This window comes from Hyla sarda, chromosome 1, assembly GCF_029499605.1.
Source record: "Hyla sarda isolate aHylSar1 chromosome 1, aHylSar1.hap1, whole genome shotgun sequence".
Classification (NCBI taxonomy): Eukaryota; Metazoa; Chordata; class Amphibia; order Anura; family Hylidae; genus Hyla; species Hyla sarda.
In genome coordinates this window covers 159,576,187-159,589,390 of record NC_079189.1, presented here as the reverse complement: position 1 = coordinate 159,589,390, position 13,204 = coordinate 159,576,187, and the positions used below count along the sequence as shown (strand labels likewise).

The 13,204-nt window shown below is 41.2% G+C and overlaps 1 protein-coding gene across 2 annotated transcripts in view; it reads right to left on the bottom strand.

Moving 5' to 3' along the window:
• Positions 1-13,204, bottom strand: part of SLC7A11 (solute carrier family 7 member 11) — a 290,966-nt gene that overhangs the window by 217,696 nt on the left and 60,066 nt on the right. For both annotated transcript variants that reach the window (XM_056563367.1, XM_056563370.1), the window contains exon 4: positions 3,097-3,222. In XM_056563367.1, coding sequence (XP_056419342.1) covers positions 3,097-3,222 — 126 coding nt within the window. The remainder of the gene's footprint in view (positions 1-3,096; positions 3,223-13,204) is intronic.

Here is a 13,204-nt window from a genome sequence, read left to right as displayed (position 1 = left end):
TCAATAAATTTGGTCCATGTATGCCACTGGCTTACTGGTGAAAAGCACTGTGTGTGTGTTAGGGACTTATCCAGGGCCAGCTCTGCCTATAGCACTCTCTTGATGGGGGGTGCCGCTCTGCCCACAGCAATAAAGTTAGCCAGCCAAAATCCCTGATTGGTTACATTAGGAGGAGGTTTGTTACAGTTTGTCACCTCAGTAGTAAAGGGATTACATGAGGAGGAGGGTTTTTAACAGTGTTTCACCCCAGTAGTAAGGTGGATTACATGAGGAGGTTGTTACAGTGTGTCACCCCAGTAGTAAGGTGGGACGTGTTAAAAGGCAGAGCCAATGGGCGGGGTCAAGGGGCAGCAAAATGAGCTTTTGCCTAGGGTGTCAAAAATCCTTGTACCAGGCCTGGACTTATCGTCAATATGTGTGTATGGACAGTAGGAGATGTGTGGAGATAAATTTACCCTTGCAGTCACACCCATATCATATGCTATTGTTAAGGGGGTACTCCACTGCCCCAGCGTGATGTCACACCACGCCCCCTCGATGCAAGTCGATGGGATGGGGCATGGTGGCTTTCACGCCCCCTCCCCTAGACTTACATTGAGGGGGCGTGACGACACATCATGAGGGGCATGGCCGTGATGTCACGACCTCCATAGTCCGTACCCAGCGTTCAGATCTAAATGTTCTGAATGCTGGGGTAGTGGAGTAATCCTGTAAGTGTGCATGTTGCATGCTAGAAGTGTACATATCACATTTGCCATTGGTGGAAGTTTCATTAGCTTTTCCTCTCTGCTATTTCTAAAATAAAAGACACAGCATTCTGTAAAGTGCACAACTTCAACAAGTAAGGTATTTCCATCTTGGAAATCTTCTATACAAATTGACATTGCGATCACACGTTTTGTGTCTAGCATTGGAATCTGAAGATAGTTTAGATATTGCCCAGATCAATATTGTTCCATAATGAGCATTGGGATGAAGATCTTCAGCAAACGAATTGTGTGTATTGCAAATGGCCTCTTGAATTTATGTCCCCAATGATGACATTTCCCAAGCATCCTTACCACTTTTCCTTCAACCAAAAAATACTTAAAGGTTTATAGAAAATCCCAGCAGACAGTCTAGAAAACTCACATTACAGGTCTGTCATTACCCCTTGATATGAATATACCAATCATTATACCCCATTATTAACTTATTTCAGACATACATTTTAGCAAAGAACACTTGAAATGTAAATTTAGATGCACACATTAATAAATAAATCATCACCAAAATGCAGAATTTCACATAAGATCACATTTTGTTAGCAGTGCTGTCATTGAGTTTCTTTGAGAACTAGATTCTTGTTACATAAAATCTAATCAAAGTGCATTATAATGACAGGGGATACATCTGTAGGCTCCCAAGCATGTCACTAACCTTGCCAAGGCTGGACTATTTTTCATTGTAATGTATCACACTCATATATTATCAAATAGCAATATACTGCCAAGAATTTCTAACACTCATTAACACAGTGTTGTACGTGTTTTCCTTTGACATTTGCACATGTTATTCAGGCGCACAGCTGTCTACAGGAATAACATCTGTGAGTAACTTTTGTATCACATTTTGCAATATTGTGTTATATGTTTATTTCCCTAAGTTTCTTAATGCCAGTTTTGTAGGTTTACACTTGGCAGAACTTTATCAGGACCTGCAGTTAAGTTTGGAAGTAATTGGTTACTTTGAAGAGCGTAGCCAGGGTGGTGAGTAACTAACAAGCGGTGGATCTCTGGTTGACCCGACCTATGCACATATTACATGGACAGTAATTCATTTGAATGGCTGTTTGTAACACTACATTTCCCCTGTGTTTGCTACTGCAGGTGCAATGAACAGCCAACTACACATTTCCATGGAAAAATCAGCTGTTTGCCATGGCATGTCCCATATTAATGCACATGATATGAAATACTTGCACTCTGCAGAGACAAAAGATCAAGGCTCAACAAAATTCAACGCAATTTAGACTGTGCAATGATGATTGGAAAGTTAATGATGTTCTTAAAAATGTATATGAATGAAAAATGGGCTCAGTATTTCCCATCTGCCACTAACTATGAGGTTAACATAGTAGGCTAACAGAGAGAAATATTATGGAATAATTTAAATTATTCCCAATTAAAAAAATCTGATTCATCTGAATCAAGGTATTTATGTTTTATTTAATTCCAGCAAATACAATTCATGACCAGGGACTCCTGTCAAAGACAGGAGTTTCTGCACTATAAACTGAAGAGCGCAAAGTTTCTAGTCCAGCAAATGTGTTGGGCCACTCTGAGGTAAGCAGCAGATGTTAACTGAGCATTCAGATATACAGTATATGCACTGCCACTCAGTGTATAGGAACAGGGACTCATGCTGTTTTACAAGTGTCCCATCTCCTGTGCATCACACAAGAGGTAAGCAGTGATGCTTTATGCATTGCTGATTATATTCACTAGCACAGTTACTGGGTCAGGCAGTCTGTGCCAGGCCGCACAAGTGTATAGCTGAATCAAGCAAATCCTCCTGAAATGAAATGTAGAAGGTGTGCTCATTTCTAAAAGTTACTTTAGCTATTTAAAGGGGTACTCTGCTGCTCAGTATTTGGAACCTACATGATGTCATGCCCTGCCCCCTCAATGCAAGTCTATTGGAAGGGGTGTGATGGCCGTCATGCCCCCTCCCATAGACTTGCATTGAGAGGGCAGGGCATGATGTCATGAGGGGGCGGGGATATGACATCACGAGCTCCCAGCTTTGGCTCCAGCGTTTGTAACAGATTGTTCCAAAAGCTGAGCAGTGAAGTACTTCTTTAATGGTGAACATACATTTTTATATATAGTGATAACTATTAGTTAGACTGCATCAATATAAGGGATTAATGTAAAATACATACTGTACATAGTTTTGTTAGTTTTTTCCACCATTATGTGGTAATTTTCTATGCTTTATTCTTTACGTTGTTGTAATTTCATAGGAAAGGTGGTTTATTTATAGATAGTAGATACCTGTTAGGCTTTAACAGAAGATTATACATACAATAATTGTTACAAAAATGTTAGTGCTTACCTTTAATTAACTGCATAACCCCAGGGACTATAATTATCAGAATTGCTACAAGCTTGCAAAAGGTCAAGAAAATCTGTATGCGAGCACTCCAGCTAACACTTATACTGTTCAGGACCATTATAATGGCTAAAGGAAACAAAAAAAAGAAAAAAATGGCATTAGGACCCTTTTATCAGCTACATTAACTATAAATTGGCTACCACAGCTTGTCAATAGTCATTTTATACGTTTATTTAGTGTGGCTGGATTGAATAGGGCTTGTGGATAGATAGCAAGATAGTAGGGAGATAAAAGATAGGTAAATAGTAATGGCTATATGACATGATCAGAGGTTTACAAAAAAGCAGGTCTTGTTGGGTGTTCTTGCTTTGTAATGGCTAGCAACTAACAACCACAAGTGGTCCGTGGAAGAGCAACCAGTGAAATGGCAACCCAAGGTTCTTTGATGTGAATGTGGGGCATTTCTAACCTGTTTGTTCCAATCCCACAGAAAAACATTACTACTGCTTAAAATCACAGTTTAAAGGTAATGAATTAGAAAAAATAAATAAATACGGTAAATAAACACTACAAAAGATACAGCACAAAAGGCAAAAAGTCCCAAAAAGTGTGTGGCAGTACATAAATATTCTCAGTCACATAATATTAGTATAAGTATATGGTGAAATCATGTGCCCCAATTCGTAGAAAAAGATGTCAGGGAACATGGTGAGATACATTGAGTGGTTAGAGGCTATATGAGCATCAAAACTCTGGACTCTGCTTAACAGTGGAATCAAAACATTTATAAGTGACTACAGAACACCCACTTACAGTAGGACAACCAAGAAACATACATGGCATCTCAGAATTATCAGTATTATCACTACATCACTAGTCACCAGGGTGTGAAGACTACATATGCTGGTGATATGCTCCTAAAAACTGTGCCAATGAGGCTATAATAGAAAACAAGAAATATCAACAAATAAAAACAACTGGTAAACTATTGTAATGCCTACAGGCTACATCCCTGCCATGTTTGTTTTTCTCCAACACAATACATTCTCCAGAACAATAGTATATTTGAACTGCTGTAGTTCTTTGCCAATTTTCAAAGAAGAAAAGTGAAGTAGAACATTTGGTATATCGTCCTGACTGGAAAGTCAGAAGGCAAAATGTGTTTGTGTCCGAGTGTTTAGGACCTTCACCCATAGTGCATTCATGCAGTTTTTCAATACAATTACACAAGATAACTGACTTAATCACACTTGTATTCATTTCCTGTTGCTTACATATATATTCTGACTATATATTCATATTTTTGCAAATATATTCTGCAGCACTGTAAAGAGATTGTCATATCTTGCATCTGTCCCTTTTCTCCATAAAGTTTAAGCTGGCCATACACATGAGATAGTTGTAGGTTTACCCAAAAGCTATCTTTCCCAGTCCTCCCATACATAGGCATGCTTAGTTTAGCAGATCATTTATGTGTTCTGAATAATGAGAGAGACTCCTCTGGTGGCCTATCTCCCTATAAATAAAAGAATTGGGCAATTTAAATTTAGCATGCTCAATCCTTTTCTTCCCTAATATCTGCATGGTTGGCCTTTCCCATCATACTGGGGATTTTGGATGAAACTTATTAAATGTGAATGGCTAGTTATCAGACAAAAGACATCCTGTAAGACATGTATTGTTATTAAATTTATAGCAAACTGATAAACTTATGTTTTTTGAAGTGTGGAAGGAAACCCAGGAACCCATGCATACAAGAAAAAAAAAAAACGCAGGTCAGCTCACCACCATTGCAAAGAGGCACCAATGATAGATCCTGAGGCACAAAGTCAGAGGGACGCTTCCCTTGTAGATGACAAGTAGATGAGAACATTAGAGAGGTATCCAGCTCCCGTAAAAGTGTAGGATAATACTTATACTTTACATAGTCCATGTAAAGAAAGCTGTAAATACAGCTTACAAGAAAAAGGAAGACTTGTCATTAAAAATATATGTTAGTGAAACCTCGACACGTTTTGAGCTTGTACAAAGCTCTTAGTCATGGCTTAGTACAAGCTTGAAACATGTCTGCACTTTACTAACATATATTTTTAGTGATATGTCTTCTTTTTTCTTGTAAGCTGTATTTACAGCTTTCTTTGCATGTATTATATAAAGTATAAGGTTTATCCTTCACTTTTCCAGGAGCTGGATACCTACCTCTCTACTGTTCATATCTACTGATAAAGGGACCCCTAATATGTATCTCTAGGTTTACCAATGATACATAGGTAATTTATTAGATTTTATAAGATGATTGAAGCAGTAATATAATTAAGTTCTCACATTTCCTTAATGATCTAGTTCTTTGGGCCCCAAATATTAAGTAAGAAAATATATAAACAAACAGTTGAACAAGTGTAGTGTTCTTGGTACGCTCCTGGATGCCTTTTTCGTACATGCTGCGGGCACTGTGCTTGATCCTGGGCATCTTCCCCACATGTCCCTTGGCTGGAGTAAACTGCAAGGCTTTCACAATAAAACATCTCCCAAGTGAACACATTTAAATTTAAACCCCACTATGTGCACATGGAGCAGAATCTACTGTCTACTGTCCTAAAACAAAGCTTACAAAGTTCTCTTCGAAAATTAAGGGCAAGCAGTAATGTTTAAAATGGTACGCCAGCTCTAATTGGTGCATTTAGCCAACTTTGCCCCGGGCATTAGAATTACTTGTTCCGACACTGGTCTGAATCCATATTAATCTGCCAGTACTTTAAAAAGTAAATATCTCAGCATGTTAAGTTACAAATGTGGGCTTTATTAGGGGGTAGAATGTTCACTCATTAAATCTTTTCTACAATTAATTATATTAGATTTCTTATAACTACAAAATCTTTGATGAAGCTTCATGGGAAATGACTGAACATTCTACCAGAGATTTGTTTTCAAGTCCTTAATTAGTTATGTGAGTTTACGTGCAGATTTTGCCTTCTATCTCTCAATGAGCACGTGTTGAGTATGAGAATATTTACTTGAGGCTGTGTAATCTACAACTATTTTAGTCTGCTGCATGTGAACAGGGTTTAGCAGAGAACCTATTTAAGGTGCAGATTTTTCACATCTATAAAATAATGAAGTCTTGAAGTTTTAACATGTGCAAACATCTAGTGGCCAATAAATCTCAAATGCAGACTACAGTGAGATTGGATGATATTACTCCATAAAAAAAAAAATAAAAAAAATACACAACTGTAAACCAAATCAGTGCCACTCTGTCAATTAAAAAAAAAAATCACAGTATGTTTGGATGGAAACATACCAAGGGCATGTTTTTGCAAACAACAATATTTTCACAGTAGCAAAACAGGCAATTAAAACTTAGCATTTAATGATTACTTTAAGAACCAAATATAGCTGACAACGTTAAATATCAATTGAAATCAAAATAAAAAGACAAACCCGGAGAAAAACTTGTCATAGACTTCTGATGAAAAAGAGGAGCAATTAATTGAGTACCCTAGTCCCTAGTCCCAACGCGTTTCACCCATACTATTCTATACGGGATCCTCAGGGGACACAAATCCCACTCTGTCAATTGGTTTGGTAAAGAAGTAGGAATATTTCTCCACTAAACATGTAATTCAAAAGTAAGATGTGTAACATTTCAATCCTTTTGTGGGAATCTTCATCAGGCAGAGATATCTGCGTCATGGATGCCTCATGGGGAATGAAGACTATGCTGGACATTAAGAAAAAAATGTGCATAGTCCTGATTCTCCACAAGGCATCTGCTCTAAGCAGAAATCTATGTCTGATTAATGTCCCCACAATGAGACTGAAATGGAAGGAAAGCATCTTACTTGTGGATTGCATACTCAATTAACTCAACATACAAAACAAAGTGTGCAGTTTTTCATGCTCCTAATATCCACAATTTCCCGAAAAGACATGGAAACCACTGACCACTGTAGTAAAGCCCACTAAAAGATGTAAGTCAAGTAAAAGAAAATAATCCAAAATGATATTTCTTTATTGATCCAATCTTAGGGTGCTTTCACACTACGATTGTAGTGTACGGTTGCTGGATCCGGTTGGGAGGGGCAAAAACCGTCCGCTCCTGTATCCCAGCCGGACCCTGCCTGAACCCCATTCATTTCAATGAGCCGGCCAGAGTCAAATGCTGACTCCGGTTGTCTCATTTTTCCCTGAATATGGTTTTCTGACCGGACCTAGAACTGTGGTATAGCACGGTTTTAGGTCCGGTCAGAAAACTTTATAAGGGGCAAAAATGAGACAACCGGAGCCAGCATTTTACTCCGGTTTGCTCATTGAAATAAATGGGGTTCGGGCAGGATCCGGCTGGGATACGGGAGCGGCCGGTTTTCGCCCCTCCCAACCGGATCCTGCAACCGTACACTACAATCGTAGTGTGAAAGCACCCTTAGTCAACCTTTAAATTGTTATCATTTTTCTTTTTAAATTGACATGTTGCCCAGACATGTTAAAAGGTTTGTTCACACAGGGTCTCATTCCTAAAATCTACTTCAATTGTTATGTAAACTGGATATAATTTTAATTGTATGGACCTACAGAATAAATATAAGGTGTTATTTTTACCAAAAAGTGCACTATGTCGAATTGAAACCCCCAAATATATATATATATATATATATATATATTTTTTTTTTTATTTTTTTTTATTTATTTTTTTTTTCTCGTCAAAGATTTTGTGGTGAAATGATTGATGTCATTACAAAGTACGTTTAGTGGTGCAAAAAAACAAGCCCTCACATGGGTCTGTAGGTGGAAAACTAAAAGCATTATGATTTTAAGAAGGGGAGGAGGAAAAAGACAAAAGGAATGTAGACAAAGGGAAGCAGAGCAAAGGAACATTTATAGGTAAGGTTACTCATTCCTCTAAGAATTGTCTGTAGGAAGTAAACAAAACATAAACCAGCTTAAATCTGTTCAAATTAATAATCAGAGAAAAACTAAGTGAAATAAAACCCATCCACTAGTGCCTATATGCTAAGATAAAATCATTTCGAGCAGGGTTCAGGGTGCACTCCTTGCCCCGCCTGTACCAGTGACCTTTTAAATATGGATTAACAATATCTTGTCTAAGCTGCATTACAAGACCAGTGCTCTTACAAAGGGCTTCATTTTTCTATTTACTTCCGTTTTGCCAAGAGCTCAGAGAGATTAGATCAGATTGTGACTTGCTCCTGTGTAAAGGATACCGAGAATATTATAAGGTCAAGAACCTGCAAGTATGTTGTACTCTGGTCATTTTGATACAAGATGTTATATCTTGGGATCACAGAAAAGTTATTTATTATAAGCACATAAAGTGATTGCTGCACAGAGTTTCCTATATTTCCCCAATGCTGGGAGTCAGAGGTAATGCATCTTTGCCTTGCTACAAACAGCTTATGCCCAATAATATGTACTTATTCTATGCAGTCTTCCACACTCATTCTAACAGTTAATGTATGAATATACAGTGGTCCCTCAACATATGATATTAATTGGTTCCAGGAGAACCATCATATGTTGAAACCATCATATGTCGAGTACATATGTCTATGTAAAAATAGTAATTGGTTCTGGGGCCTCGGAACCATTGTATGTTGAATACATATCTCTATGGGAAACTGCCAATTGGTTCTGGGATGACCATTGTATGTGGTGTGTATGGGGAGTGTTTAACAAACCAGGGTGCCTCCAGCTGTTGCACAACTACAACTCCCAGCATGCATGTACAGCTATTGACTGTCTGGGCATGCTGGGAGTTATAGTTTTGCAACAGCTGGAGGCACACTGATAGGGAAACATTGATGTATGGGGTGTATAGTGTGTATATGTATTGTATGACATCGCATACAGTACTGTACAGTTCTTTAAATACCTTCAGGGGGGGACAGAATGTCCTCCATTACGATCCTGCCGACTACAGCTCTATAGGAAAGGAAGGGGAGCAGCTCATTGGATGCCTGCAGCAAGATGCTGCAGGCTATTGGCTATGGCTGCACTGGGGGGGGGGGGGGTGGGGGGGGGCTTACACGGAGCTCACAGTGGAAGCCTGCGTGAGTTAGCAGGACAGCATGTGAGTAACAGGAGGCAGAACGGGGCACACGGGGCATATTATACAACTATCTGTCATTTGCTGAAGTTGTCAGCGCTGTCAGATAGCTGTTTGTACGATGGCTCCGACACACAGCAGCATCATATGTCGAGGCTGCCTTCAACATACGATGGGCTCTGAGAGGCCATCATATGTTGAAATGATCATATGTCGGGGCCATCATAAGTCGGGGGATCACTGTATATAATAATCAATAATATCAGGAAATATCACTTTACTAATGGATACATGGAATAGTCTTCCATAGAGTTTAAAGGGGGTAATCCGGAGGGGGGAAAAATGTTTTTAAACAACTGGTGTCAATAGATTTTACAGATTTGTAAATCACTTCTATTAAAAACAAAACCCTCCAGTACTTATCAGCTGCTGTATGCTCCAGAGAAAGTTGTGTAGTTCTTTCCAGTCTGACCACTGTGCTCTCTGCTTCCACCTCTGTCCATGTCAGGAACTGTCCAGAGCAGGAAAGGTTCATTATGGGAATTTGATGAACAGTTCCTGGCACAGTCAGAGATGTCACAGAAACTCTGTGGCCATACTAGAATGAAAACAACTCTGAAGCATGAAGCAGCTGATAAGTACTAGAAGGCCTAGTCTGTATAATTTTCTGGCACCAGATGATTTAATGTATTTTCCTCTGAAGTACTCCTTTAAGCATTTATGGGAGAGGCATAAGGCTACCCTTTACTCTTTTAAGATAGTGCCAAGAAACTATTCAGAATACTGAGCAGACTGGATGGACGGAATGGTTCTTATCTGCCGGCACATTCTATAATTATAGTTATCTGCAGAAACACCAGATAGATCATTTTTTAAGTAGGGATAGGCTTTACGTAAATCACTAAAATGACATAACCATAACATCATCTTAATTGCCTCCTATACAAAAAAATGTAGCTGGACACAATTTCTTACGTTTCTGTGAAATGAGTAATTCAACAAATATGAACAAATCAGCAAAACGTTATAGGCACAGGACTACTTGATATGTAAGCATAACTTCAGGGTAAAAGACAAGACATCTACTGTACAAAGCTAAAGACCTGGAAGCAACAGGAGATTGTCTAAGGCTTAATTCACACTACGGTATTTCCTAATACAATTTCAAAGCTGAATTCCACTTGGAAATTCTGGTGCAGCAGAATCCCATTGCTGTCACTAAAACTCTGCTGCATAGCGCACACTATGGAAATTCAGCTGCAGATATTCCACCACAAAAGAATGATTATGCTTATTTTTTGGACAGAATCCAAGACAAAGACATAGCCATCTATGGGGATGGCAATGTCTGCACGTTCGTATCGTTGATTCAGTTGGTTCAGTTGGTGCTGAGTGCATTAGGAATCTCAGGACCAAATTTATTATGCCGGAGCTTCCTAAGTGTAAACCTAGCCTAAAGCAGTGTTTCCCAACCAGTGGGCCTCCAGCTGTTGAAAAACTATAACTCCCAGCATGCCCAGACAGCCAACAGCTGTTCAGGCATGCTGGGAACTGTAGTTTAGCAACTGTTATTGGGTTTGTACCTCATGGAAACTAAGGTTCTACTTGGCCTGAATGACTGAGACACTACATGGTTCTCATGACCTTTAGTGGTAAATTGAATAGCTCATGCTGCCTATATATGATGTGCACATTCAATTAACCTGCAGAATGAGTTTTCTTTTATTAACCTCTTGAGGATTACTCTTTATTGCTTTTAGCCAGTCCTTTCAGAATGGAGTAGACAGCCCTACCCAGGATTATGTTAGCAGCTGAGCTGGCATTAATGCCTATAGAAAACAACATATAAAAGCCCACTCTGCTGTTTATATAATCCCAGCCACCTCTGACTATCAGAATCAGTGTATTCTCACCTGAGCTATGATTATCTGAAATAGGAATACCCCTTTAACTTAAAGGGGTACTCCGGTTTAGAACAATATTTAAAACCTCAACTGGGGCTACAAATTTTAACAGATTTGTAAATTACTTCTATTTAAAAATCTTAATCCTTCCAGTACTTATCAGCTGCTGTATGCTCCACAGGAAATTGTATTCATTTCTTGAGTTCTGCTGACACATCTGTCCATTTTAGTAACTGCCCAGAGCAGGAGAGGTTTTTATGGGGATTTGCTTGTACTCTGGACAGTTCCTGACATGGACAGAAGTGTCAGCAGAGAGCACTTCCTGTGGAACACAGCAGCTGTTGGGTGTGTCTGACTTCCAGAGTTTTCCAGAGAGAGAGGATTGAAGCAGTGTTTCCTACAGCCTTTTCCCCAGGAGGGTGGCAGCTTCCTTGGGAGAGCCTCCTGCTATGGAGCCCCAGACTTCCACCCCTCGAACTAGGCCGGCGGGGGGTGGGAGTGAGAGAGCTATGGCCGATTCCCAGGACAGGGTGAGATGATCCAGCAGGCTCCGCAGTAATGTGGAGCCCACTCCCCCATCCGTCGCTGGAAACTGCAAGGCATCCAGTAAGAAGCTTATGGTTATGTCTTCGGGGACTGTGTCTGATATTATGGAACCCCAGCAATGGGGGGAGAAGGGACCCAGGGAGTCGCTAGCTACTTTCGGTTCCCGCATGCAGGCAAATCTAGTAGAATATGAGCAGCTGGGAAAAAAGCTGAAAATCATAAGGGAAGAGCTGAAGTTTGCCCGAGACCAAACAGATAACTCGGCCAAGGCTATGAGGGCTAAGTTTGCTGCCAGGGTGTGTGAGCTGAAGGCAGAGGAGCAGGAGGTGATGAGAGCCTGAATGCTGATTGTAGAGGGAGCAGGCATGTTTAAAGAAAAATGAAAGAATGAAGACCGCTATAAAACCATGCGGACCCCTGTGAAAGAGGAAGAGGATAGTCAGGGGGAGGTAGAGTGCTTGTGTGTCACGGAGGAGAAGATGGAGGAAGGTGGTGAGGGAGATGGCGGCAGTAAGGGTGATGAGAGTGAGGGGGATGTGTGTGATACCCCGTGTACCCCTAAGACCTCTGTCACCCCGAGTGCGGATTACATCAATCCTGCCCAAGTCGCCTTACCAGCCACCTCTGAGGAAAGTGACAGTAGTGATGGCGGTGACAGTGGACTGGTCGGTGGGGGGCTCCTGCGGGCCATAGTGATGCAGGAGTCACCCACCCGTCTGGAAAATTTCAGTTTTGGCCAGGACCTGGGCCCTGAGGAGAGGAAGAGGAAGAAAAATAATAAGAAGGAAAAAGCTGAGGAGCAGATTAAGTTTGTTTTCTCTCCTATCCAGCAGTCTGGGCCACCTGAAAAGTTGGTTCAGGCTGCTGGGCCCCCCACCCTGCCAGATTCTGCTTCTGCTGTGGAACGGGACCAGCACTGGGGGTACAGTGCTGCATCCAACATGGCCGCGGGTGCTACAGTCACACGTCCTGCTGGTAGGGAAGAGCAGGACAGGCTAATGGTGGCCAATAGTTATGCGGCAGTTTGCAAGGGGAGCGGTTCCCCGAGTATTGTGGTCAATGTTACTAGGCCTGCGGGGCACTTCCCTGAGAGGTGGGGGAGTATCCAGGCACCTGAGGTGTGTGGTGATATCTTCTGCTTGGGGGGCGGTCCCCTGGGTGCTGCTAGTAGTGTCGGTGCTGCGGGGCACTCCCCTGTGAGGGGGGGGGGGAGCGTCCAGGTGTCAGAACCTGCTGCTGAGCCCGTGTGGTTGGGTGCAGTGTGTGGCACGGGCACTGCAGGGATCTCCCTTGTGAGAGAGGGGAGTCCCTGCACATCAGTGGCAGGAGGAGGGGTGAAGGTGCGCCCGGAGGGGCAGCCTCAGCTTCGGGAGGTGATGTCGGTGGTAACATCTCGAATGGAGGAGGAGTCAGGGTCGCCGACAATGGCAGCCGCCGGTGACCTGAGAATGTACAAAAAGGCCAAGCTAAAGCATGTCCAGGCCAGCCCAGAGGTAGTGGGTGAAGCAGCTGTTGATCCCAAAAATACTGTCAATAAAAGCAATGTTAAAACAAGGTGTGTGAAAGATGGGAGTGGTAGTGCTGTGGATGAGAG